The 22891-nt window shown below is 39.7% G+C and overlaps 3 protein-coding genes across 3 annotated transcripts in view; all 3 read right to left on the bottom strand.

Moving 5' to 3' along the window:
- Nucleotides 1-1110: 1110 nt before the first annotated feature.
- copb2 (COPI coat complex subunit beta 2) lies at nucleotides 1111-9078 on the bottom strand. The gene is made up of 22 exons (XM_008294566.1): nucleotides 8976-9078; nucleotides 8388-8525; nucleotides 8159-8245; nucleotides 7348-7474; nucleotides 7092-7240; nucleotides 6320-6466; nucleotides 5944-6043; nucleotides 5695-5837; nucleotides 5356-5555; nucleotides 5100-5210; nucleotides 4909-4997; nucleotides 4705-4811; nucleotides 4325-4468; nucleotides 3996-4126; nucleotides 3656-3863; nucleotides 3317-3427; nucleotides 2945-3159; nucleotides 2694-2832; nucleotides 2372-2509; nucleotides 2056-2133; nucleotides 1782-1931; nucleotides 1111-1576 (listed from the first exon to the last, which is right to left on the bottom strand). Exons 1-22 carry the CDS (start codon nucleotides 8976-8978, stop codon nucleotides 1481-1483), a joined length of 2811 nt encoding a protein of 936 aa, XP_008292788.1. The 5' UTR covers nucleotides 8979-9078; the 3' UTR covers nucleotides 1111-1480.
- Nucleotides 9079-11870: 2792 nt separating this feature from the next.
- The window catches only part of nmnat3 (nicotinamide nucleotide adenylyltransferase 3), a 29961-nt gene continuing 18940 nt past the window's right edge, over nucleotides 11871-22891 (bottom strand). The window contains exons 6-9 of the mRNA XM_008294569.1: nucleotides 15155-15305; nucleotides 14580-14758; nucleotides 12260-12361; nucleotides 11871-12043 (exon numbers count right to left, since the gene is read on the bottom strand). Coding sequence (XP_008292791.1) covers nucleotides 11990-12043; nucleotides 12260-12361; nucleotides 14580-14758; nucleotides 15155-15305 — 486 coding nt within the window. The 3' untranslated portion in view covers nucleotides 11871-11989. The remainder of the gene's footprint in view (nucleotides 12044-12259; nucleotides 12362-14579; nucleotides 14759-15154; nucleotides 15306-22891) is intronic.
- rbp1.1 (retinol binding protein 1, cellular, tandem duplicate 1) lies at nucleotides 16461-21546 on the bottom strand. Its single transcript, XM_008294567.1, has 4 exons — nucleotides 21474-21546; nucleotides 20648-20826; nucleotides 19304-19405; nucleotides 16461-17016 (listed from the first exon to the last, which is right to left on the bottom strand). The coding sequence occupies exons 1-4, from the start codon at nucleotides 21544-21546 to the stop codon at nucleotides 16966-16968; spliced, it is 405 nt and encodes a 134-aa protein (XP_008292789.1). The 3' UTR covers nucleotides 16461-16965.

Below are 22891 nucleotides of genomic sequence, written 5' to 3' on the forward strand. Positions count from 1 at the left end.
CTGGGACCTCTTGTCATTTTATTATTGAGTTGAATTACATTAACCTAAATGTGACACTGAGCCACTGCACACGATACTTAAAGGAAATGCAGTCATTAACATTTGGATGTCTTGGTGGTAGGGTACCCAGCAGTTGTAGATATTTTAGACACAAAATGAGCAGTATCGCAGTGCATTTAGCTTGTTTTTTTTGTGACAGCTATGTTTTGGAATAATAAAAGTCATATACAAGAAAGCCTTGAGGACGTGTATCCCTACTGATATCTGTGACTTTGTGTTGTATGTGTTTTGAACATGATTAATCTGGAGTATAAAATTCCTTAACTTGTCCGCAATAGGTTACTCAGGACATGTCTAATACACGTAATCAAGAACATTAATGAAGGCTATGTGTCTGTCATGTGTGCATATGCAGGTAGTTGTGCGCTCTGCTCCATTGGCATGTCTTTGTGGCACACAGACACACAACAGATTGACTATTAATTATATCTGTGCTGCTCCTGCTAAGAGAAGTTAAAATGTCTGCTGTGTGGAAAACGCCTGTTTGCAGCCTTTTCTTTGTGCAAAATGTTCTGTCAGGGCTAATCCTTGTTGTCTTTTTGGGGCGCAATTACAAGACTTATTGTCTATAGGGGTTGCAACTAACAATTATTTCCCCTGTAGATTAATCTGTTGATTTTCTCAGATGTTTGGTCTATCAAATGTTTCCCACATCCCCAAAACACACCCTCAAATGTCCTAATTCTTCCACAACTTTAAGATATTCAGTTTACTGTCATAGAGGAAGAAAGAAATCAGAAAATATTCAAATTTAAGAAGCTGTAATCAGAGAATTTGGACTTATTTTTCTTTAAAAATTAGTTCAATTGATTAATCAATCAACAAAATAGTTGGAGAATAATTTAATATCTTGTTTTCTTTAGCATACTGTCCCTGTTATGTTATGATAGACTTTTATATTAGAGTTAAAATATAAAACACCCAAAAAACAACCTGCCTTTATGAAACATTTATATTTCATAATGCTTAATTCTAAAATGCTTTTATTTAAATGTTCAGAGCAAAAACAGTCAGAATGAGGTTAGGTATGGAACACTCTTGAGTCAAATATGAATATGTACAGCAACCACAATTTATTGGACTGAATGAACTTCATTTTTCATTACAGACAATACAAAGCAGAGAGTAAATAACATTTTGCCCGATGGACAGTTAGTTAGCGATTCTCAAACGATCAATAAATGATGTACAAAATGAAGAAGTTGAAATAGATCTGATCTGTTTGCATTTCCTCTGAGAATAAAACATTACTGATATCATCATCTTCTACTTTAAACCCCATTACTGCAGGAGGCGAACGTGACGGTAATATTTTTTAAGTACAAATACAAAAAAAGGGGGGGAAAGGGAGTTTGGTCTCTTTCTTTCTCTTAAATATGCTCTGTGGAGGTGCTCGGGAGCAGAGTGGTGGTGGCAGGTCTCAGTCGTCTAGGAAGTCGTCATCGAGGTTAACGTCTGTGGTGTCGATGTCGTCCAGCTCCATGTTGTCCAGGTCCACCTCCAGCTCGTCCAGAGTCTACAGACACACACACAGGACAATTATTATTCTATTAAACATCCCAGCTGCTTGATTTAACATCAACTACCTGAACCTGTGCTATACCCAAAGTTGTATGTCAAAGTGGGTCAAAAAAATCTTATGATCCCAAAAAAATATCTGATCACAAACAGTAGAACTAAACTATATTTATCACCAAAGGGAAAACTAAAGCAAGCCTTACCTTATCTTTCTGTGACTCTGAGAACGTAGGGACTTCTTCCTCCTCCTCCTCTTCTTCTTCTGTAGCAGCAGCAGCAGGTTCAGGCTGCGAAGGCGTCACAGCAGCAAATGGAGCTGCTTCCACTGAGGTGGACTCTTCAGTATCTTGTGTCTGCCAGAAAACGGGAGTCAAAAAAATAAAGCTTAGATGGTTGTTGAGCTTTGGTTCCTCGAGCTTTTAGCGAAATCCTCTTTTTACAGGCAGTGCAGAACAATGCATGTGGGTGCAGACAAACCTTGGGGATGAGAGGAATGAAGGTTCCTTTGGGTTCGTATCCCTGGGCCTCCTCAAGAATGTTCCTGTCTTCATTGGGCTGAAAAATGGGAGATATACATTTATAATAATAATAATAATAATAATAATAATAATAGATCAGATTTATATAGCACTTTTCTCATTCAAAGACTAACTCAAAGACGCATACATTGGTAATTATTCATTCACACACATTCATTCCGGTGGTGGCATCACTGTTGTGATAACATTATTATTGTACATTTACTCTTTAAGTCATCCGCCGTCTCACTTTTGCAACAACTCATACAACTTACTGTAACAAGTGGATAGTCTTTAGCAGGCCTGGAGGTGCCCAAGCAGGACTCTCTCAGGTAATGTTCAGCTGCAAAGGCTTCTCTCAGCCCAGGGAAGAGATTTTCATACTCTGTAGGGTCTGCTAAGGATTCAGCTGCCTGCAATAAATATATATACGAACAGGTCATCTTCAAGAAAAATAAACTCTTCAGATATTTGTGTTCTTTTATTCTTGTACATTCAGAGCTCTCCAAACTAGCTAAAATAATGCAAAATAGCTATAATTTCCCACCTAAACTGAAGCTGCAATGTTTAAAAGAAATTTTTCACGGTAGAGCTGACCTTCTGGTTGACCTTGGCCAGGTTCTCCCTCCACAGTTTGACCACACGCGACACCTGACTGGGCAGGTAGGTGCGAGCTAGGAAGGCAGCTTCGGGTAGTCTGTTTGTTCTGATTAGAAGCTCCAAACATTGATCCAGTCTGTGGAGAGACGACAATATTGAACAACAGTTATACTGGTAGCCACATTAGATGTCAGCAGCACATGTTGTATTTATATCCTGATTTGTCCACCAATGTGTCTCATACTCACTTTCCCTGCAGGAAGTAGGTCATGAAGGCCACATTGTTCTTGCCATCCCTTTCTGCCCCCTCTGCCAGCTTGCCCACCATGGTGGCATTACCAGAGGCCATGGCAAGGAGGAGCAGGCCACCGTAATCCTGGGCATGGTGCAGGCACTCCTGAGCCAGGCCGAACTGGCACTTGCTGATAGCCAGCTCTGCTAGCTGCTTCCACTTCTGCTCCGACTGCACAGGTCAGAATGACAAATATTAGAAATGACCTGAACCTGAACAGTGATGGCATTAAATTAAAACAATGGAGAGACATTTGTGAATTGTGAATGGGGCAAAAATGTGATTGGATACATGGTTTTCCTTAAGTTTTAAGAGCCAACTAACTCACCTCTGCTTCCACAGCCAGCTGGTAGGCAATCTTCAACTCTCCCAGCTGCAAGGCCAACTCAAACCTGTGCTCTGGGTCTGTGGACACTGCCAGCGCCTGCTGCTTGAAACCCTGAGGACACCAAGAAAATCCATCAGTATGCTACAAGCACAAAGCTGCATTCAGTCAGGACTAAAAGAGCCCAACTCAAAACATACATGTTTAGTTAAAATAATATCACTTTCTGACATTAGCAAAAATTCTTGTGATGAGTTTCGAATTCAAGCCCAAACTCGCAGCTGAATTAACTGTGATTAAATTAATAAAAAAGGAAATCAAGCTCTATTGTATTGTCCTCACCTGTTTCTCCAGAAAATGTGCCACCCTGGTCCTCTGCTCTTTAGGAATAGTGGGTAGCACCTTGTCAGCCATTCCAAAGTCTCTCCTCATCACAGCAGTCTGGTACTCCAGGACAGAGACCAGCAGGGAGTAGCTGACGATGTTGAGCTCCTTGTCTCCCAGGTACAGACGATCATCTTTGGGTATGTAACCCAGCAGGTACATGGTCCTGCAGGAAAACAAAACAAGAGAAAGCAGTTAGAATCAAAGACAATGTTTAGAGCGTTCGTTGTTTTTCTATATGTGGCATGCGATATTTATGTATTTACTGTAGTATAATCCAATCAGTCTGTTTTCATACCTGTCCAGGTGTGCAATAGTGACAATCTCTCCTCCTACATAGTAGTTGAGTCTGTTTACAGAGCTGGTGTAGATGAAGCAGTCTCCAACCCAGAGTCCAGTCTTCACAATCTCCTGGATCTCTCCCTGGACCTAAACACAAGAAATTGGCATTAAGGTTAATAATGTCATCCATTCTAAATATAGAGCTCACAGAAAATTATGTTATGCTGCGCTGCAGACCAAAACATGGAGCAGGACTATGCGGTTATAAACAGGGTTCATTAGTTCACATTTAAAACTGAGGTATTTCTAACAACAATGTGCATGAATCCACATCTACACACACACCTCAAAGGCATCTTCAATACCATCCTCTGTCACTCCTTCATTGTTCTCTTGGGAGGCAGCTACTTTCTCTGCCAGGTAGCGCAGAATGAAGAAGGACTCCTCTGTAGCGATGCAGACCAGTTCACCGGAGTCTGACCAGAAGATCTGGACAAATTATAAAAACCAGGGGCAAAGGAGATAATGAGACAAAAGAGAGTGATATTAAAATACTGGACAACAGCCTCTGGAAGACTTAATACATTATTTACACACAAAGATGAGGATACCGAAGCACAAAACTAGTTTGCAGCGACCAAGAGTTGTGCAAACATTTTCACATTCTACATTTACAGTATATTACAGGGACCATAACTTTAAACAAAAATGCAACTCAGTCTTACATGCTTGGGCTGGATCTCGATGCGGCGGATTAGCTCTGTGTTCTCCCAGTCATAAAACGCCAGGCCATTCACTGACCTCACACCAAGCAGGAAACCTCCGTATATTCCTGCAGAGAAGAAATGAGAATACATCCAGTAAGGAAGACAGTCCACGTAACTCCACTTCGAAACCAAAAATCTATTTCACAGCAACTGTCTCGTTACCTTCAGCTCCAAAGTCAGGCTTGAAAGACTTCTTTTCTTTGAAGTTTTTGAAGATTTTGACAATACTGTTGCTTTCTCTGATGGCATATCTGTTAGAAAAGAATTGACAAAAAAGCAAATGTTAGTAGATGTACAAATCTCTCCCTCTGGTAGAATCTCAATTAAATGTAGTTTTTCTACTTGATACTTACTCGGAGGAGTCGTGTGCCCAGACAAACTCCTGCGCTGAGCCGAAGCTCTTGTTCCTCAAAGCCATAGCCGTATAGATGATGTACTCTCCGTCTCCACACACCACAACAAACCTGGGACAAACAAACACACACAAATAGTAATATTTAGAGATATTCTTGTAAATGACTCTGACTACCAAAAACAAACATTTGTGGAGCTCACGTCTACCATTTTCTGAATAAAAAGTGAAAAGGTCTGGAGTGAGTTTATGTGTACCTTCCGTTGGGGTTATGCTGGATGGTTTGAGGGTAAATCTCACAGCTGCCCATGTCTTTGACAGCAAGCGGGAGCCTCTCTCCGTCCTTGATTTCAGCGTCGCCCATGGCCTTCAGGTTGGCCTGCTGTATTTCACTGTGTTTGGCCCAGATGATTTTGCCGTTGGTGTCCATAGACATTGCTGGCTCCTCCCGTCCCACCTACACAACATAAGCAGGAAGATGAGATTTTAGGTTTAAATATTTGATTACATCTTATGGTAGATTTTTTTCTTGATTTCATACATTTACACAAGGTTCTTAAAAATCTAAATGAAAAATCACTGTTCCTCTAACTCACCTTGATAATGATGCTGCCTTCGTCATAGCCCAGTGCCACGTTGTTGGAGCCCCTGAGGCCACACACGCACCAAACTCGTTCCATGCCGTAGTTCAGCGTGCTCTCCAGGCGGTATGTGCTCGAGTGCCAGATACGCACCGTACCTACAGAGGGAGGAGGAAAATGTTGTAATAAACAATGGTCAATGAGGCCCTGACAGAGATGCATTCTGGGGTTGATAATGTACAGGGGGGAGGGATTCCTGCTCACCGTCTTCTGATCCAGTGATGATGATGGGCAACTCTGGGTGGAAGCTGACGCAAGATACGTTCTGTGCATGGCCCTCCAGAGTCTGAACACAGGTTTTGTTCTACAACACACGGTGGCATAGAGATGAAACATTTCTGTGTAGACACAATGCTTAAACATGCTCACACAGAAAATGGTGAAGTGTAATTATGATCACATACTTTCTTTTCTAAGCTCTAATGATGTTTTCTTATAAACATGATTTAACAAAAAGCTACCTTTCAGCAGGGAATTAGCCTGTGCCCTGCCATTAGTTCTGCATCTTGCTATGTGAGACACTTTTGCATGAAGTAAGTGAATAACAGCAAAAACACAAAATCAAGTAACATTTTCCAACCTGGTAGTCCCAGATCTTGACTTGACGGTCATCAGCCCCTGATATCAGGTAGGGCTTGTCTCCTCCACTGTAGTAGTCGATGCAGTTTACGCCTTTCTCGTGACCCTCCAAAGTGAAATTGGGAGATGAAGAACCCAGCTGCCAAACCTATGACAAGCCCAAGAGGATGACAGAGAATCACTAAATATACCTGAGGGGCCTTTAATTACATACATCTAATCTGTAGCCATTAAAGAAGCAGTGATACTGCAGTCAGGTCTCGTGCTCCACAGTCCACATTCAACTAAACCACGTTTCTTCCATAAGTCCCATAAACCTTCAGTTCAAGGACTAATGTTTAGAAACTTTTCAAGAAACTAAAGGGCCCTCCAGCTATTTGTTATCTGCATTTCAACCCAGGTCTAAGGCCAGGTGAAGATTAGACAAATTTGTCACTTGGCGCTGTCTAAAAGCCACAGTAATTTTATAACAAATCTTTTTAACTAACAATTGAAAACAATAACGATGTTTACAAAATTATAACTTCTCATTACAGATAAGCATCTGAAATTCCCACTGGATGCGTGACTCTGACTAACAACAATCATAGATGGCTAAAGATTTTGAACCTTGAGCAAACCCCTGGAGCAGGGGCTAAAACAGTCTCCTTGGAACTTTATTTTGAACTCGGTTGTTCTGGGTTAAATGCAGGTAAAGCTGGAAAAGTTCCTGCAGTTGAAACACGGCTTTAGCTGCAACAGAACTGACAAGAGCAACATCAGGTGGCCCCTACCTTAATTGTCCTGTCCAGGGAGGCACTGGCGAACTGATTGTTGTCCTTGGGGTTGATGACAATCTGCATAACGTAATGAGTGTGACCCTCAAACACCTGGCTGCACGACCACTTCTTCTCCCAGTCCCATAGCTTGATCAACATATCATCTGCACAAACACAGACACATGATGATACACATATAAATACACACAAACTATGATATGATGACAAATTAGAATTTTTGTGATTAATAAACTTGAGTGTACTAACGCACCACTGCTGGTGAGGATGTACGGCTGGGTTGGATGGACAGCAATGCATCGGATGTAGTCAGAGTGGGCCTCGAACATGTGGACCCGCTCCAATGTGTTGTAGTTGAACACACGGATCTGCATGTCATCCTGTGTTGGGAGGTAAAAATGTTGAAATATCAGCTGAATACACATTAGCTTAGCACAGTGAGAGGAATGTGTAACAAGATAATCAGACATATGGCCTAAATGCAAACACTGCATTGTGAAACTACCACTCAAGATTTTACTGCACATATCACATAAATGCAACAAGTCTTTTGGCCCACAGAAACACGTTCGATCCGTCAAAACACTGAGCAAAAGTGTATCCCATACAGGCCATTAGTCAGCTGATTGTTTAGCTGTGGTGTGTTTATAGATTCAATCTGAAATGGTCAGAGCATTACACAAGCTGTCTTCCAGAAGTTCACAGTTTCAAAGTGCTCAGAACAACGAGGATTTAGAGACTTGGGAGCTGCAGGAAAACTTAATCTTGCTTTATTTTCACTGTTTCTCTAACTGAATGTTGGTATTGGCAGTGGCAGAAGTAGTACTTAAAACGTTTGAGTAAAACTATTAAAGCTGCACAATAAAAATACAGTCAAATAAAAGCATTAAACTTTTCTTTTAAAAAAGAGGAGTGAAAGTGTCGGAATTATTAAAGTGACATAATCTGTGCAATGGAAGCAGTTGCACCGTTAAAATCTTAACAACATCCATCCTTACTATTGGTGCTACATGTGCCTAACTTTTGAGTTGAGCCCCCAACATAAACAAATAAAGGTTACTTACCGCTCCTGTGATGACCCAGTTCTTTCTTGCCACAAACTTAGAAGCTCGGACAGGGAGGTCACACACCTCAAAAGTCTTGACCAGCGTCTGGGGAAAAACATTAGGTTGTAGTTCGTAACTCCATCACTGATGTGTTTGTCATACATTCAAGCTTGAAAGTTTATTGATCACTCCTTTCACATTATGTAGTGCAACCTTGCACAGGTGTCCCTTTAACTTGTGTTCATACCTGTGTTTCATGGTTCCACACACAGACGCTGCCGTTGTACAGACTGGCCAGCATCCATGGCTCTGTTGGGTGAAGGTCCACACTCTTCACTCGGTCTGACCTGGCTGTCAGCCTCCGCTTGATGTCCAGCCTCAGAGGCTAAAAACACAGAGGACATCAGTGTGTTTTAAAACACTCAATAAAGGTGGTTTTATATTAACATTTAATTATCCGTTTAAAAAAATAAGACTGAAGCATTAAAGACCCGGAATAACAGAAGTGCTAGGAAACTATTAGCAGCTAACACCGAACACAATACATTTATCTTGACTTCACGAATCGTATACTTGTGCATCCTATAATAAATAATCCTACAACTATCTCAGAACAGAGATACGCACATATGAAATAAGGAAACAGAGAAGGTTATACATTATAATGGCCGTTAGCTACAAGCTCTCATGCTAACACAAGCTAGTTAGCCGCTAAGCTATTTGTGAGAGATATTATTATTTGACATTGTTTCACGGCCACTCCTAAAACAAATCGGGACATTCATCTAACATATATGAAAACAAAACACACAGATCTATTTTAAATGCCTCTTACCATGTTTTATCCCCGCGTTGTCGCAATAAAATAAGATAAATTTGTAGTGAACAGTTGTATTCGGGGTCCAAATGTTGCGACTTCAATGAACGGTGCACTGACGTGGAACTTCCTGAAACCCCAATCTCGCGAGAGTTGCGCTCAGCAAGTGATGACGTGACCTGAAGGTCCGGCTGCTGCAGCCAGCAAAGCTGCCACGGTGACAGAAAGAACACTTCACTCTGCTGTTACTCATGGTTATGGGACAATCTGGGATGTCGTTGTGTTTTCAAATCAGTTATGTACTCTGTTTTGTCATAGTGGGAGATCAACTGATTGCACAATTTCCCCTTTGGGATCAATAAAGTATTTTTATTCTATATTTTATTCTAACTGAGCAGTGAAAATCACTTTAGGGGAGGGCCCAGTGCAACACATTATGACTATACAGCATTTTGTTCATCTTATTTAATGCACTGTTTGGCATTACAGAAGTAATTGAGTGTTTCACAACTGCTATGGCCTTTCATTTGTAATGGATGTGTGTTTATTTTTTATATTTTCTCATTATAGTATTTTATGACATTTTTATTGTGGGACACCAGCCTAATTACAAATAACTGTTATTCATTACAAACATCTGCTGTATGTACACATCAAACTGACGCTAGTGGGGCGGAAGTTATTGATAACCACCTATCAAACATTTTTTCAGATTTATGCTGCATAGAAATTGCATAAATTTCAAACCATCAAGCGCTCTGCACAGGGTATGATGAACAAAGTATGGATGGAGTAAATCCCAGCTGACTGTAGGCAAGAGGCAAGGTGAGCAGAAAACTACCACATTTTTCCAGCAGATGGCGATTTAAGTCTTGGTTTTGACTTGAGCCATTAAAACCAGACAAAAAATGATCTTTTTCTCTTCTAAAAGTCAGTTCATTCTTTAGTGCATGCCGTCATTCTCTCTATGTTTTAATGTATTCAAGGCTTCCAAGCTTGGGAACAACCTGCCTAAGGAAAGGTTGCAGACTTTGTTAAAATCACTTCCTATAACCCATTTTTATAGACTTGTTTTTATGTGTTTATGTTGTCTTTTTTTTATTGCTTATGAAGCTTTTATTGCTCATTAAGGTTTTACCTGTTTAATTAGTATTTATTAATACTTGTTAATCCAGCCAACATGCATCACCTTCTCTGTCCTGTTCATATGGTTGTCTTCACATGTGTTTACGCTTTGTTTGTTGTTTTAAATTCTTCTCTTTCTTCTTGAATTTAATTGCACAAATGCATGTTGTTAACTTTGTGTCTTGTCTCTAGTGTAGTTTGTGTTTAGCCCTCCATGTTCTCTCTGTTGTGCTTCTCTGCAGTTATTACTGGCTTCGGAGCTGCTGTGGTCTCATCTGTTTAGTGTTTATGTCCTCTTGTTTATGGTCTGTTTGTCTTTGCTTTCCTTGTTCGCTCTCCCTTGTACCCTCGGTCCAATCGGCCGAGGAAGAAACGCCGTCCTCCCAGAGCCTGGTGTCGTTTGTCTCCGCTGTCAGCAACACGCTGCTCAGAGGAAACTGTAGGAGCATTTGTTAGCTTTTTCATGTATAGCTTTGAAAAGGTTTTATAATTTTATAACATTATTACATTTTAAATAGCTAGGTATTTGATTAGAGAATGTTGTTATCCTTGCTCTCAAGGTTATTCAGAGTAATTTATGTTACATATAGTAGATATTACTGAGGTAAACTCCAGCAGCATAATGACTAAACATCATTTCACTTTGTCTGCTCTGAACTCTGGGCTCCACTAACTGTCTGGTCCCTGCAGATCTAACAGACCTTTCAGACTCAACAAACATATCTTTGATATATTTTGGTCCCAGACCATTCAGAGATTTAGAGATATTAAGTGGTGCCTTAAATTCAATTCTAGATTTTCTTTAAAAGCAGGTGCAGGGACCTAAGAATAGAATAGAATAGAATAGAATACAATACAATACAATACAATACAATACAATACAATACAACAGAGTTACAATGAACAGTCTTGTTTGGAATAAGGGATGCATTACAGTCGTCCACTCTACACGTAATTAAACCATGAATGAGTTTTTCCAAAGTCTTGTTGAACACAAAGTTTCTCAGTTTGTTTTTAATATTCCACAGTGAAGATTTCGTTACAGCTTTGATGTAGCAGCTGATTCCCATCAATGATCAGACGGAGATTCTTGACCTCAGTCTTAGTTTTTAATGACCTCAACTCAAGGTAAGCACTGAGTGCCAGCCTTCCTTCATTACTGCCAAGAAGAATCTATTTTTCTTCTCTTTATATCCATTAGTCAGGCACATTTTTACATAATCGACACTATCATACAGTCCTGAGCTTAATATTACAACTTTTCACATAAATTTGTACTTTATATAATATTATAGAGTCTTAACTGCAACTTGCACAAGTAGGTTTACATCATCAATGATGTTTCTTTACCTTAATATTTAAACTTGTTGGATAAATTTGTAACACCAATCTTATTTCTCTGCTCGAAAGCACTTTGACTCACCATCTGTTGCTTTAAATTTGGACCTGACTTCACTAATATTGAAAGACTGCATTCAGCTTTTTTGCATCTGTTCTCTTCTTTAAAAAAAAAAAAAAAAACACAAAAAAAATTATTTCAACTGCTGTTATGCAGCCTTCAGGGTATCCTGCTTTTGCGTTATCGGTCAAAGCACTTTCTTAAACCTTGTATTTAAAAGTGCAACATGAATAAATCTAAGTTGTGTTTATTACAAGTGTTACAATGAGAAAGTTAGAGATGTATTCTTCACTACTATCATTTTACTGTTTGTATTTCTAGATTTGTCAGAAACATTCAAACATAAAGTTGGTTTATAATAACAAATAACATAAACAATTCAGACATGGTGTATTCTCAAAGCAGCTTTATTCATTCATTCTCTTTCATATGTTTTGGAAAAAGTAAAGTTGTACTGAGAGGCAAAGCTTGATTTTGGAAACTGAGTCAATGAAAGTAAAACCAGAAATTATTCTTTCCTCTTGAACACCTGAAGACAAACTACATCTTCACACGTCAGCTCCTGTGGAAGAGATTAAATCTGTTCATGTCATTCAGCAAAGGGATCATTAAAAAGTATGAGAGCGGCAGAAGTGTTAAAACTTCCAAACTTAGCAATCACATTCTGCCGTGCAAAGCCTCCCACTAATCCAACACATCTCTCTTTAATCCATCAGCCCGAGTTCTGGTTCAGGAATTTCACAGGAATCTAATTATGAAGATCAATACTGTCACCCACCAGGTAGAGTTTGTCTCCTTCGATCCAGTGTTTCCAGCCACGGTTGGTCTTCTCGCCCTTCTGAGTGCACACCAGCTTGTCCCCCTCCCAGGTTACCAAACTCTACGAGGCGACATTTCAAACCTTAATAAACAATTTAATTCATTCAAGTCTTTTTAGTCATTTCCTCTGATAAGCTTTTAACACTCACATACTTTTTATTTAAACCTGAAGGTTCTTGCAACCACAAAGATTCACCAATTTATGCTTTTTGTTGACGTATTATACAATAAATTGTATTAGTTTTTACTTCAGACTCATTGTTTGCTCCTCTTTAAGAGATAAATTTACTATAAGAGTCAGTGAGTGAAGAGAAGAAGAGAAATGTCTTATTAATAAGCTGCCTGATGTCTTCCAAGCGTTCAGTAAGTCAACATATACTAATAACACAGTGAGTTTCAAATGGTTAACAAATGGACATCACCATGAAACTTGCCCAGTTAATTACTTACAATAAGACAATATTAAAAGTTTTCAAAAAATTAAAGAGTAAATATGCAAATTAAGTATCACCCATCAAAAGAGGCTCTTATTTGCACATATTTTCACATCAGAAATCTAAATATTGGATAAAACCAGCATCAGAATTCTTGTTGACAGGTTTTTGAAAAAGGGATTTTAGATATCACTTTTTTTTTTATCACGCCACAAATCACAAAATTGTCAGAAAAGGATTGTTTTTCACATAATGTTAGGAAAAAAATGTGTCCAACATCAAACTTCAGTAACAACTGTTTATTTCTGTGTCTGATCAGGAAAGTAAAGACGTATTGGAAGGTTTAGCTACTCCAAAAAAAAAACAAACAAAAAAAACCCAAAAAGGACAAAAGACTGTGGTTAGAGCTGTTTCATTTATTGATCGATTCGTCTTACTATTAGTGGCACAGTGCCAAAAGAATTCAGAATATTTACATATATAAAAATGCATTTTGCAGAGTAAGCTGTGTACATGGTTTAATTAAATGTGTGTTTTTTAATTAAGTTTTAAAAAAAAATAAATCAATACTCGAGAACAGCATTGGGAAATCGTTTTTTTTTTTTTGTACAGTTCATTAGACACTGGTTGTTACACTTGTTAAACCGGGTGTTACAGGTCTTCTTATTTATCTTGTCTCCTTCTTTTTCATTGGTTAGTACCACGTATCTTTTAATACAGTTATAGAGTCATGCTGATGCAGTTAATAGGGCCAACTTTAACTGAGCCAAAGGTGAACAAGTTCAGACTGGACACAATACCATGTAAAAAGGAAGAAGAAAAAGAAAACGCTGTGGTGACCATGTATTTATTACTGCACATGTCTATACATCTGGTTATACATGAGGTTTTTTTATGAGGTCAGACAACTTCCTTCTCTTCCTCATGCCAATGTAAAACTGAATCTCTGCTGATATATGTTATATATTTTGTTATATCCATTCATCCATTATCTATACACCGCTTCATCCTCACTAGGGGGGGCTGGAGTCTATCCCAGCTGATTTAGGGTGAAGGCAGCAGACACCCTGGACAGGTCGCCAGAGGAAGCAGGAGAACCCAGAGAGAACCCACGCTACACGGGGAGAACATGCAAACTCCACGCAGAAAGATCCCGGGTGTCCTCACCGGGACGCGAACCGGCGACCTTCTTGCTGCGAGGCAACAGTGCTAACCACCGAGCCACTGTGCAGCCCTATGTTTATTTATTTATTTTTAATCATTGACACTCTACTGTTGGCTGCTTTAGTCTGTTCCCAGAACTGATGTTCCACATGTAGAACACAGGTCAGTCATTACTCTGCTCCAGTGGTTGAATGTAATGAAGCACATTTACTCATGTGCTGTATTTTAGTAGGATTTTGAAGTATTTTCCATGCAATGCTACTTCCTGCTTCTTCTTGACCACATTTTGGAACCATATATTGTACATTGTACTCCACTACATTGTTTTTAAAGCTTCTAGTTATTTTTTGCACACTCAGAATATTAATATAAACTATAAATAGAAAATCATGTCATAAATGATGCTATATTATTGTAGATGATGTTACCCAGCAGTATGTAAGGTAATTATAATTACAGCTGCAACATTAAAGTGATGCATCTAATTCTAAAATGGGCCATCATACTTAAAGGCTACTTTTACTAGAGGTAATTTTATTTTATTTGATGCTAAAATTTCTATTTAGTTTTTAACACTGTAGTATTTTTACTCAAGTAAAGCATCTGAATGTTTCTTCCACCACTGCCTCGGACACACCTTGACTAGAACCGGCTCTTGTCACACGTGGAAGTTGAACCCACCTTGATGTTTCTGTTGTCCAGTCCCTTGGTGTACTCGTCAAACTCCACCCCCACAGTGAAGGCGAGCTCGTAGTTCCTGAAGGTGCTCAGTGTTTTGAATTCAAACTGCTCTCCGTCTTGGGTCACCACTTTGGTCTGAGACAGGGAGATGGCAATTTTCCTGGTAGCAAAGTCAATATCTGGGAGCAGAGTAGAGAGAGAGAGAGGACAATACAGTATGTAGTTAAACAGGAATACATGATCTAATTTTTATTAACTTATTTTATGCATAGTTTAACAAGTTAGTTCTGGAATTCTACCCACAATCAAAAAACAAGATAACTAAGGAGGTTTTTTTTTAATGATAATTATTTTTGTATTTGTCTTTTTTCGTTGTACTTAGCAAGAATCTTTAGTGAATAATTTACAAAACATTAACTCCAAGGTAGAACAAACAGAAACACTCTCAGAAACATTGAGAAAACCTGATTTTTTTCTTTTTTCCTTCTGCAGCTTCTTGAATTTGCCGCATCCCTCCTCCTATTTTAACATGTAACCGACCAAAACACACTCTGCCAAAACGAAAGGCGCCTTACTCAACACTTTCAAGTACTCCTCAAATTTGTCACTGGTTTCCAGTATCCATTTTCCACTGAAGTCTGCAGGCATGATGGCAGCCGGTGACGCTGATGTGTGTGTAGACTTTAGACAGTGGTAGGAGGGGGGAAGGGGCAGGGTGTCCACTCGCTTTTATACAAGTCAGGGGGCACAAGGGCAGAGAACTATTGATAAGTGAGTTTACTGCCTGAAGATGATTGGCAGGGGAAGCTGTTTGGGAAGGGGAGGGAGGGAGACTCAGTGACAGCTTTGTGCGGTCATTGGAGGAGGTTATTAAGGGCAGAATCGACAGGTGCCCCAACGCCATCACTCTTTTTCTCACGTGATCCTTTTAAGCAAATACGCACGCCGCGGTGTGCAATGTACAGACAGGAGTTTTGTAACATGTGCCAACAGTGTCGTCTCTTTATTTGATCTTTTTTTTCTGCAGCAAACTCAGATACTAAACCAGAATGTGTGAACTTTGAACGTGAAGGTTACTAAAGTTCAACCTGTTGCAGTTTTAAAATGAAGTCATTATTTGTGTGCACTTTTTTTTTTTAATACTAAATTGATATGCAACTTCTCAAATGTGGGAGAACAGTTTGGCATTTTGAAAAGATTCCCTCCAGAAGATTTTCTGCAATCACGGTGGAGGAACAATGACGTCTAGATTTAAGATGGATAGAAAGAACTGGAGTAACAATAAGAGCAAAGGGGGACTTCATATTTTAGATTTGTGATCCAATAAGACCAAGAGAGCTGAGTAACTGACTTCCAGCCAGACAACACACAAATTTAGGGAACATTTTATTGAGAATAAATGCAGTTCTCTGGCGTCCGACTCCGTTCTGACCTCTCCCCGAGAGCATCATTTTTTAACCACCCAAAGCAAGAGCAGGGAGAAATCAATAGCAACCCCCTGGGGAATCATAAATAAACAGAGCCTGCAGGTAGATGGTGGCCGGGCGTGAATGCGCAAGAAGCAGCAGGAGGCAGAACAGCGGCGTGAGCTGCAGCAGCAGAGAATGAGCAAGTGAGTTAGACAGCTTCTGCAGACTCGCCAATTGGTAATGGCAAAGCAAAGTGAGCTGACAGATTAGCTGATTCAGAGCACAGCGTGGCTCGAGTTGTCTGCTTCATTCACAAGTGGAGGTCCTCAGATTCCTCTCGCATGGCTGCCAAGGCAGATAAGAAGAATTTCTAACTTCAAACTGCAGGAAGAATTGTGTATTTCAGTGTCAGATTGGGAAAATAAAGATAAACTGGAAGGTTTAACCACCAAAAAAAGACAAAATACTCAACTGAGAACTAGTTTGTTTATTGCTCGATTCATCTTTCTACCACTGGCACGGTCCCACAGGAATTCGGAATATATACATATATCAGATATTTATTCTGCAGAGTAAGTATCAGTTACAGCCCAAACTCAGATCCCACTGTTTTCCCTCCACAACAATCATTCACAGAATTATTTTCTCTTCATCTCATCCATAACTCCAACCCTGGTCATTTCACTGCATCAGTCTGGTTCACCCATCGGATCGGCTACACCTAGCAACACACATGCATCCAGCTCATCTAAACCTGTGAATCAAAGCAGCCACCTGGAGACAAATACACGGTATTGCTACACTGTATGATTTGGCTTTGTCAAAGTAAGGCAACGACGTCGATGGAATATAAATGTGGTGAAAATAATACTCATAACGAGATGGTGGATACACAGAGAGACCAAAGGAAAGTTGGATTCAGAGCTTGTGCCAGACGTGTTTATCTGAGGCACCGTTGGCTCGGGGCCACGTCTTGTTTAGGCCTTCTTGAAGACCTGCTTGGAAACAACTCCCGCGGCTCTCAGCTCCTGCAGAGAACGAGACACAATTTTTTTAGATTAACCTGCAAAAAAAGTTGGAAAGTCATCGTGACGAACGGAAAACGACTTAGCAGAGGATGTCAGCTGATGTAAATTTGAAGGGATTGCAATGCTGCAGCTGAGCAAGAACTAGGAAAACCTCAAAGAACCTGAAGACAACAAAACTTGTCCACATTAGCAACAGTAACTAAGGGATGCATCAGTTATCAATAAAGGATGCTATCACAAATCAGTATTTCAAATAATCTATTCTATGCTAGTCTAATCCACTCCCACATTTCGTCACCGTTTCGTGAAAACCGTGTATCTGAAACTTTTCACCAGCTGCACAAAAAACTCTCTCCAGCCTTGTGGCGACGTATTTTCCAGATTATTAAACTTTATTTCATCAGGTAGCCTCGTTTTGATCTCAATCTGTTTTTTCCAAGTGAGACCAGAGAATGAGAGACGTTCATTAATCAGACCACCACATAACCGTTACATAAAACCACACTCACAAGGGCTAATAAAAACAATTAAATCATTAAAAAACAAAAAAAAGAACTCCAGATAGTAAAGCTTTGAAATTCTCAAGGAAAAAATCAAATGTAGCTCGAAGGCAGTTCACAGTTTGTTCCAATCTCAAAGACGCAGAGTGTCTGAACTCGCTAACTATGTGTGCACAATAGCGACACTGCAAGAAGGCCGATGTGAATGAGGCAAATTACCTCCAGCATATTATTCTGCTACTTTTTCACTGCTTAATACAAAAAGAAAACCTTCTCATTTTCCATGATGACTCTGCAAGAGAAGTCTGTCTGATAATGTTCTCCAATTTAAGGCCTCTGGGATACACTGAGGTGTTTTTAATCACAAGAGACGGAGTTTGTTGACATGTGCGCAGCAAAATGAGAGCGGAATAAATGAAAAACGTTGAACATTGGGACACGGTTGCAAACAAAAACATTCATCGTATGGAAATGCTTCAGCGCCAGAAAGGACGATGTTGACTGAAAGCAGGTCCTGTGGCAGCGCTGTTTGTCCATTTAAACCAGCTCCACAAAGCTCCGCGCCATGAGTGCAGAGCCAGATTGAACGCCATCCAGAGCTATAAACTATTTCGAACGCCTTTGCCAGTGTTACGCCATATGAGGAAGGTCCAAAATGGCTTTTAAAACAAATATATATATATATTTTATTTTCTATGCAAATGCATTGTCTAACATAATCACTGTAATCATTCCAGAATGCATAATTTTTTTGTAATTGTTGTTTAGTCCATCTGGTGAAAAGTCCTGTGTTGTTCATATTGCAAGACATATCTCAGAAAAACTAAACGTAATAATGTTGGTTTTTTCCATTATTACGCAGCCCTGTGAAGTAGTTACTGGGGCATGTGTTCTAACTGTAAGATGTGTTTAGAAGGTCCATTTAAATCTGTGATAAAGAGAGCACCAAATCTTTCCATTTAACCGAGAAAAATGGTGAACTGATGTGGTTTCTCATTTCCAGGCATCTAACTTGCAGCACATTCTCTGCCACTGAAGGTCACTGTTGCTCCAGATTCAGGGCCTCTCCGAGCTCTTGGGAACTTTCCACTAATAACTAATTTCATGGCTGCTGATTGAAAACATCTGTCGGCACCACTTACGCCAAATAATGTGGCAGATTATTTTTACTTAGCTTTGATAGCGGCAATCATAAAGAGGGAAATCTGATAATGCTGAGCTAATGAAAATGCTAATGTGCTAGTCGTGACTTTAAAGTAATCTCAGACGTTCATTACGAGCCGCGTTGGGCCACGCTGTGAATTTCACAGAGGAGACGCATTGAAGTTCTTTTAACGGAATTTGCAAAGTCAGGAGAACAAAAAAAAAAAAAAATGGCCGATGCGGATACACGCCGGATAGTCTCAGTTCATCCTGATCGAAGAACATCTTGCATCAATCTTTCTGCTAGATCTGAAAGGGAACACTCGAGAATCAAAATAAGTCTTTTTTTCCCCCCCTTGAAGCAGTAACTTCAGAGGTAGTTATTATGCAGAAATAATATGAATTATTTGGTTGTAAGTGAGTCATATCCACACACTTGTAACTTTCAGAAATAATTTCTCCTCTGTCCGTACGCCACACTGACTAATGGTACTCCTGCTGGAGATAGTGGGGCTAATTCATAGTGGAGTCACACATTAAAATATATGCGCTGCACATACAGGGCTGAGAGGCATTTTGGACTTGGATTAAAGTGTCCAAATTGCATATATTAATATTCATGGCAGGAACTGATGTTTTCTTACCAGATGAAGCTCATCTCCTTCCACCCAGTGGGTCCAGCCTCTTCCTTCAATCTCTCCCTTCTGCACACACACCAGCTTGTCGCCCTCCCAGCTGATGGTGGTCTGCAAGAGATGTGATCATCATACAAGATGCATGGGCGAAGGGTTTACTCTTTAGACAGCATATATTGTTTTAAATGTACAGTAATTCCTCCCCACTTAAAATAATTATTCAGATAAAGTCTTCATACGCAGACAAATGTGACTTCTTTCTCTCTCAGACACACTCAAAATCGCTAATAGCTTCTCTATCATCGGCCTATCGGCATACAAAAAAGGTTTTTTTTTCTTTTACGAGCACAGATAATCTTTTTTATCCTCCTCAGTATTCAGTGTCACAGTCTGATTAAATGCGAGTCTGTGCTTTGACTCTTCCTCTGCAGTGTCTGACATCAGTCTTCATTACATCAATTCACTAACAAGAGTGTGACAAGTTTGAGGAAAGTTTTTGTGAGTGGGAGGAAAGTTGTGTATAAAAATGACCAGATGTCACCACAGTTATCTGCCTCATTACTGCTGCATTCTGGACGGGTTATATAGAACGTGTGTGTCGGTGCCACGAGTGCACACACCTGCAGTAATGCTGTTTACCTGGACTGTAAAACATCGTAAAGGAATGTAGTCAAATCAGCTTGGTTTTTTTTTAGTGCACTTAAAAAACACGAGTTAAATGAACAAACAGCTGAGAGTTCACTCTGCTCATTAAAATAGGTTTATAAGACGCAACACTTGCACACAAGCAGACTTCCCAGGATGCATTGTTAGAAAGTTTAAGATTCCTAGAAAGTCATTTTTATAGCAATCAAAGCAACTCTAACATAACAAAGGGTCGTACTGAATTCAGTCCCAGCATCTGTAGACTTTTAAAAAAATCTCAGTTTAACCAGAAAGAGCCTCACAGATAATTTTTTTTTTACTGACTCTGGTCAAAAATGATTTCAAAAGCTGAGGCTGTAAGTTCTCAAGGTTGAATAAAGAAGCCTAAACCCTACAAACTCTATAAAATTAGAAATTAAAAAAGGAAAGCAAGTGTAACCGCTGTATATATAACAAGTTGATTCAATTAAACATCTTGTTTTCTCAAGTTCACTGAATTTTTCTCAGCCAAAGCACAAGACGACTTTGAACTAAATAATGAACCCAAGTGCAGATGACTCACGTTTATAATGCAGCTGGGGGGGGTTTAGGTTTCTGAGCTGAACGAACTTCATACGATTTACAGTATATAATAACTAACTAGTGCCTCAGGTTTGTGATTAATGCGACTAATTAACATTTATTAGAAGCCACAGATCAAACACTCACCATGCATTTCCTGTCGTCCACTCCAGACAGATCCTCCTCGAACTCTTTGCCCACATAGAAGTCCATGTTGTAGTTTTTGAAGGTGCTGAGGGTCTTGATGATTATGTGGTCCCCGTCGTGAGTGATGTCTTTGTCAGGCTTCAGCAAGTTGGCGATTTTCCTGATGGCAACGTTTACATCTGGTCCCCAAGCCAGGAAAGAAAAAATGAATGGGAGACAGAGAGAAGCAATGGGTTTTTGTGCATTTGTTGGCATACGTGCACTACAAATGTGGCAGTTCGATGCAGAAGGGTTAACGTGAGGTTACTGAAAAGAGAACTGCAACTGGTACCATGCAATTAAAATGAATGTGTCCAAATTAGGTAAATATTAACGCCACTAAATTAAGTTAGATGGACTAAAATCATTTGCTGCAACTCAATTTTAAGGAAAGTTAACTGTGATTTTTCAATGTTTCCAACTTAAGTATTTGCTTTACCGAAAGAACAGCAGGTGCACAATGTTAAGGCAGGTTTGTTTATGCACTTTTACCAGAGCTGGAAAAATAATTTAAAGGGAAAAAAGTTGGATTCCAAGGTGATAGATTCCACAAAAGTAATTGAGATTCATTCAAAAAAGCCCTTAAATTCAGCTGCAGCTCACATACACTTGCTACTGTGTACAAAGTGTGATGTGAACATTTGTGTTGACTTTGTACACAAGAAAAATCTAAAAAGGCATATTTGAAGTTTTGCAGATTCTATAGAAATCCATACAGGTTTATAAAGCCTATCTATCGATGACCTTTTCCAGGCTTGATTCCCACCATCCCCTGCTACAAACTCACCTAAAGCCTTCATGTACTCCTCGAAGTTCTCATTGGAAATCATTTTCCAATATCCGTTAAAATCAGCAGGCATGTTGACTGTTTCTCTGCTGCTTTCTTTACTTCCAGTAACTGAGGAGGTCCGCTGTGGAGAGCTGCAGGCGACGGAGTGCAAGAAATGCAGCCCCCAATTTGAACCAAACCCACTTTAATCCGATTACTGGCCAAGTTTCTTTCTTTCTTTTTTAGTCCACACCTCCCACTTCCCTCAAAACGGTCGGTAACCTCTCAATCCTCACCACGCTTCCCCTGCATGTTACATGTTGGAGACACGCCGCATTCATACATAACATACGAACACTTGTGTGCGTTATGCTGGAGAATGCTTACTTGCTTAGGCGGGATTAGGATGAATGCACCGCCTTTAATAATGGGCCCATTTATTCTACATGTGACGGATTTGGCCTACAAGTTATCCATGTTGTATAACATGATGATTTAATAAGGAGTATAATCAAAGAGCAGCATGATAAAGAGTCAACCTACAAGAGTAAAAATCCCTCAGAGGCCTGTTAAAGCAGGCTGCATGGAGCACATACAAAGTCAATAAATAGTATTTATCCTCCTTAGAAGTCTTACTGCTTTTCAACTCTGAATCATAACAGAACGATTCTTTCATGTCAAAGTGAAAACAGATCTCTATAAAGCAACATTAATTAATTAGAAGTATAAAACATAAAATAAGTGATTGCATGAGCATTTAAGTTCAAGTCAGTATTTATTAGATGCACCTTTGGATGAATTATAGCCGTGTGCACAGGTCTCATCAGGCTTGCACATCCACACTTCCATTTTCCTCCATTCTTCTTTGCAAAAGTATTCAAGCTCTGTCAGGTTTCACAGGGACTGTGAGCGAACAGTCAATCTGCCCACAAACTCCCAATTGGATTGAGTTCTGGGTTCTGACTTGGCTGCTCTAGAACATTCATCTTGTTGTCTTTAAACCATTTCTGTGTAACTTTGGCTGTATGTTTCAAGTCATTGTCTTGCTGGACAACAAATCTTCTCCCAACTCTCAGTGCTCTTACAGACTGCATCAGGTTCTACTCCAGGATAATAATTGAACACATTCATTTTAGCCTGTAGGGTCTGCTGCCCAGAAGCATCTCCACATCATGATGCTGCCACCACCATGCTTCACAGTGGGGATGATGTGGTTGTGATAATGTGAAGTGTTTGACGTCAACATCGAGTCTGATGGTGAACTCTAGTTGAGATTTATTATTAGCTGTTTCATCAACAGTTGCTTTGTCTTTGTCACTCTCCTATAACGCTTTGACTGGTGAAGAACTGGGCCACAGTTGCTGGTTGCAGAGGTTCTCCCATCTCAGTCACTGAAGCTTAAATCTTCTTTAGGAGAGTCATTGGTGTCTTGGTGG

Source organism: Stegastes partitus, unplaced genomic scaffold (assembly GCF_000690725.1).
Source record: "Stegastes partitus isolate 25-593 unplaced genomic scaffold, Stegastes_partitus-1.0.2 Scaffold973, whole genome shotgun sequence".
Taxonomy (NCBI): Eukaryota; Metazoa; Chordata; class Actinopteri; family Pomacentridae; genus Stegastes; species Stegastes partitus.

Coding starts and splice junctions, on each gene's coding strand:
- copb2 (XM_008294566.1), bottom strand. Junction 4,469..4,704: donor TCGAGATCCAGCCCAAGCAT/GTAAGACTGAGT, acceptor TAATTTGTCCAG/ATCTTCTGGTCAGACTCCGG. Junction 1,932..2,055: donor TCATTCCTCTCATCCCCAAG/GTTTGTCTGCAC, acceptor GTTTTCTGGCAG/ACACAAGATACTGAAGAGTC.
- rbp1.1 (XM_008294567.1), bottom strand. CDS start 21,546: ATGCCTGCTGATTTTAACGGATATTGGAAAATGATTTCCAATGAGAAC. Junction 20,827..21,473: donor GGAGTACATGAAGGCTTTAG/GTGAGTTTGTAG, acceptor CTTGGGGACCAG/ATGTAAACGTTGCCATCAGG. Junction 19,406..20,647: donor TGGACGACAGGAAATGCATG/GTGAGTGTTTGA, acceptor CATCTCTTGCAG/ACCACCATCAGCTGGGAGGG.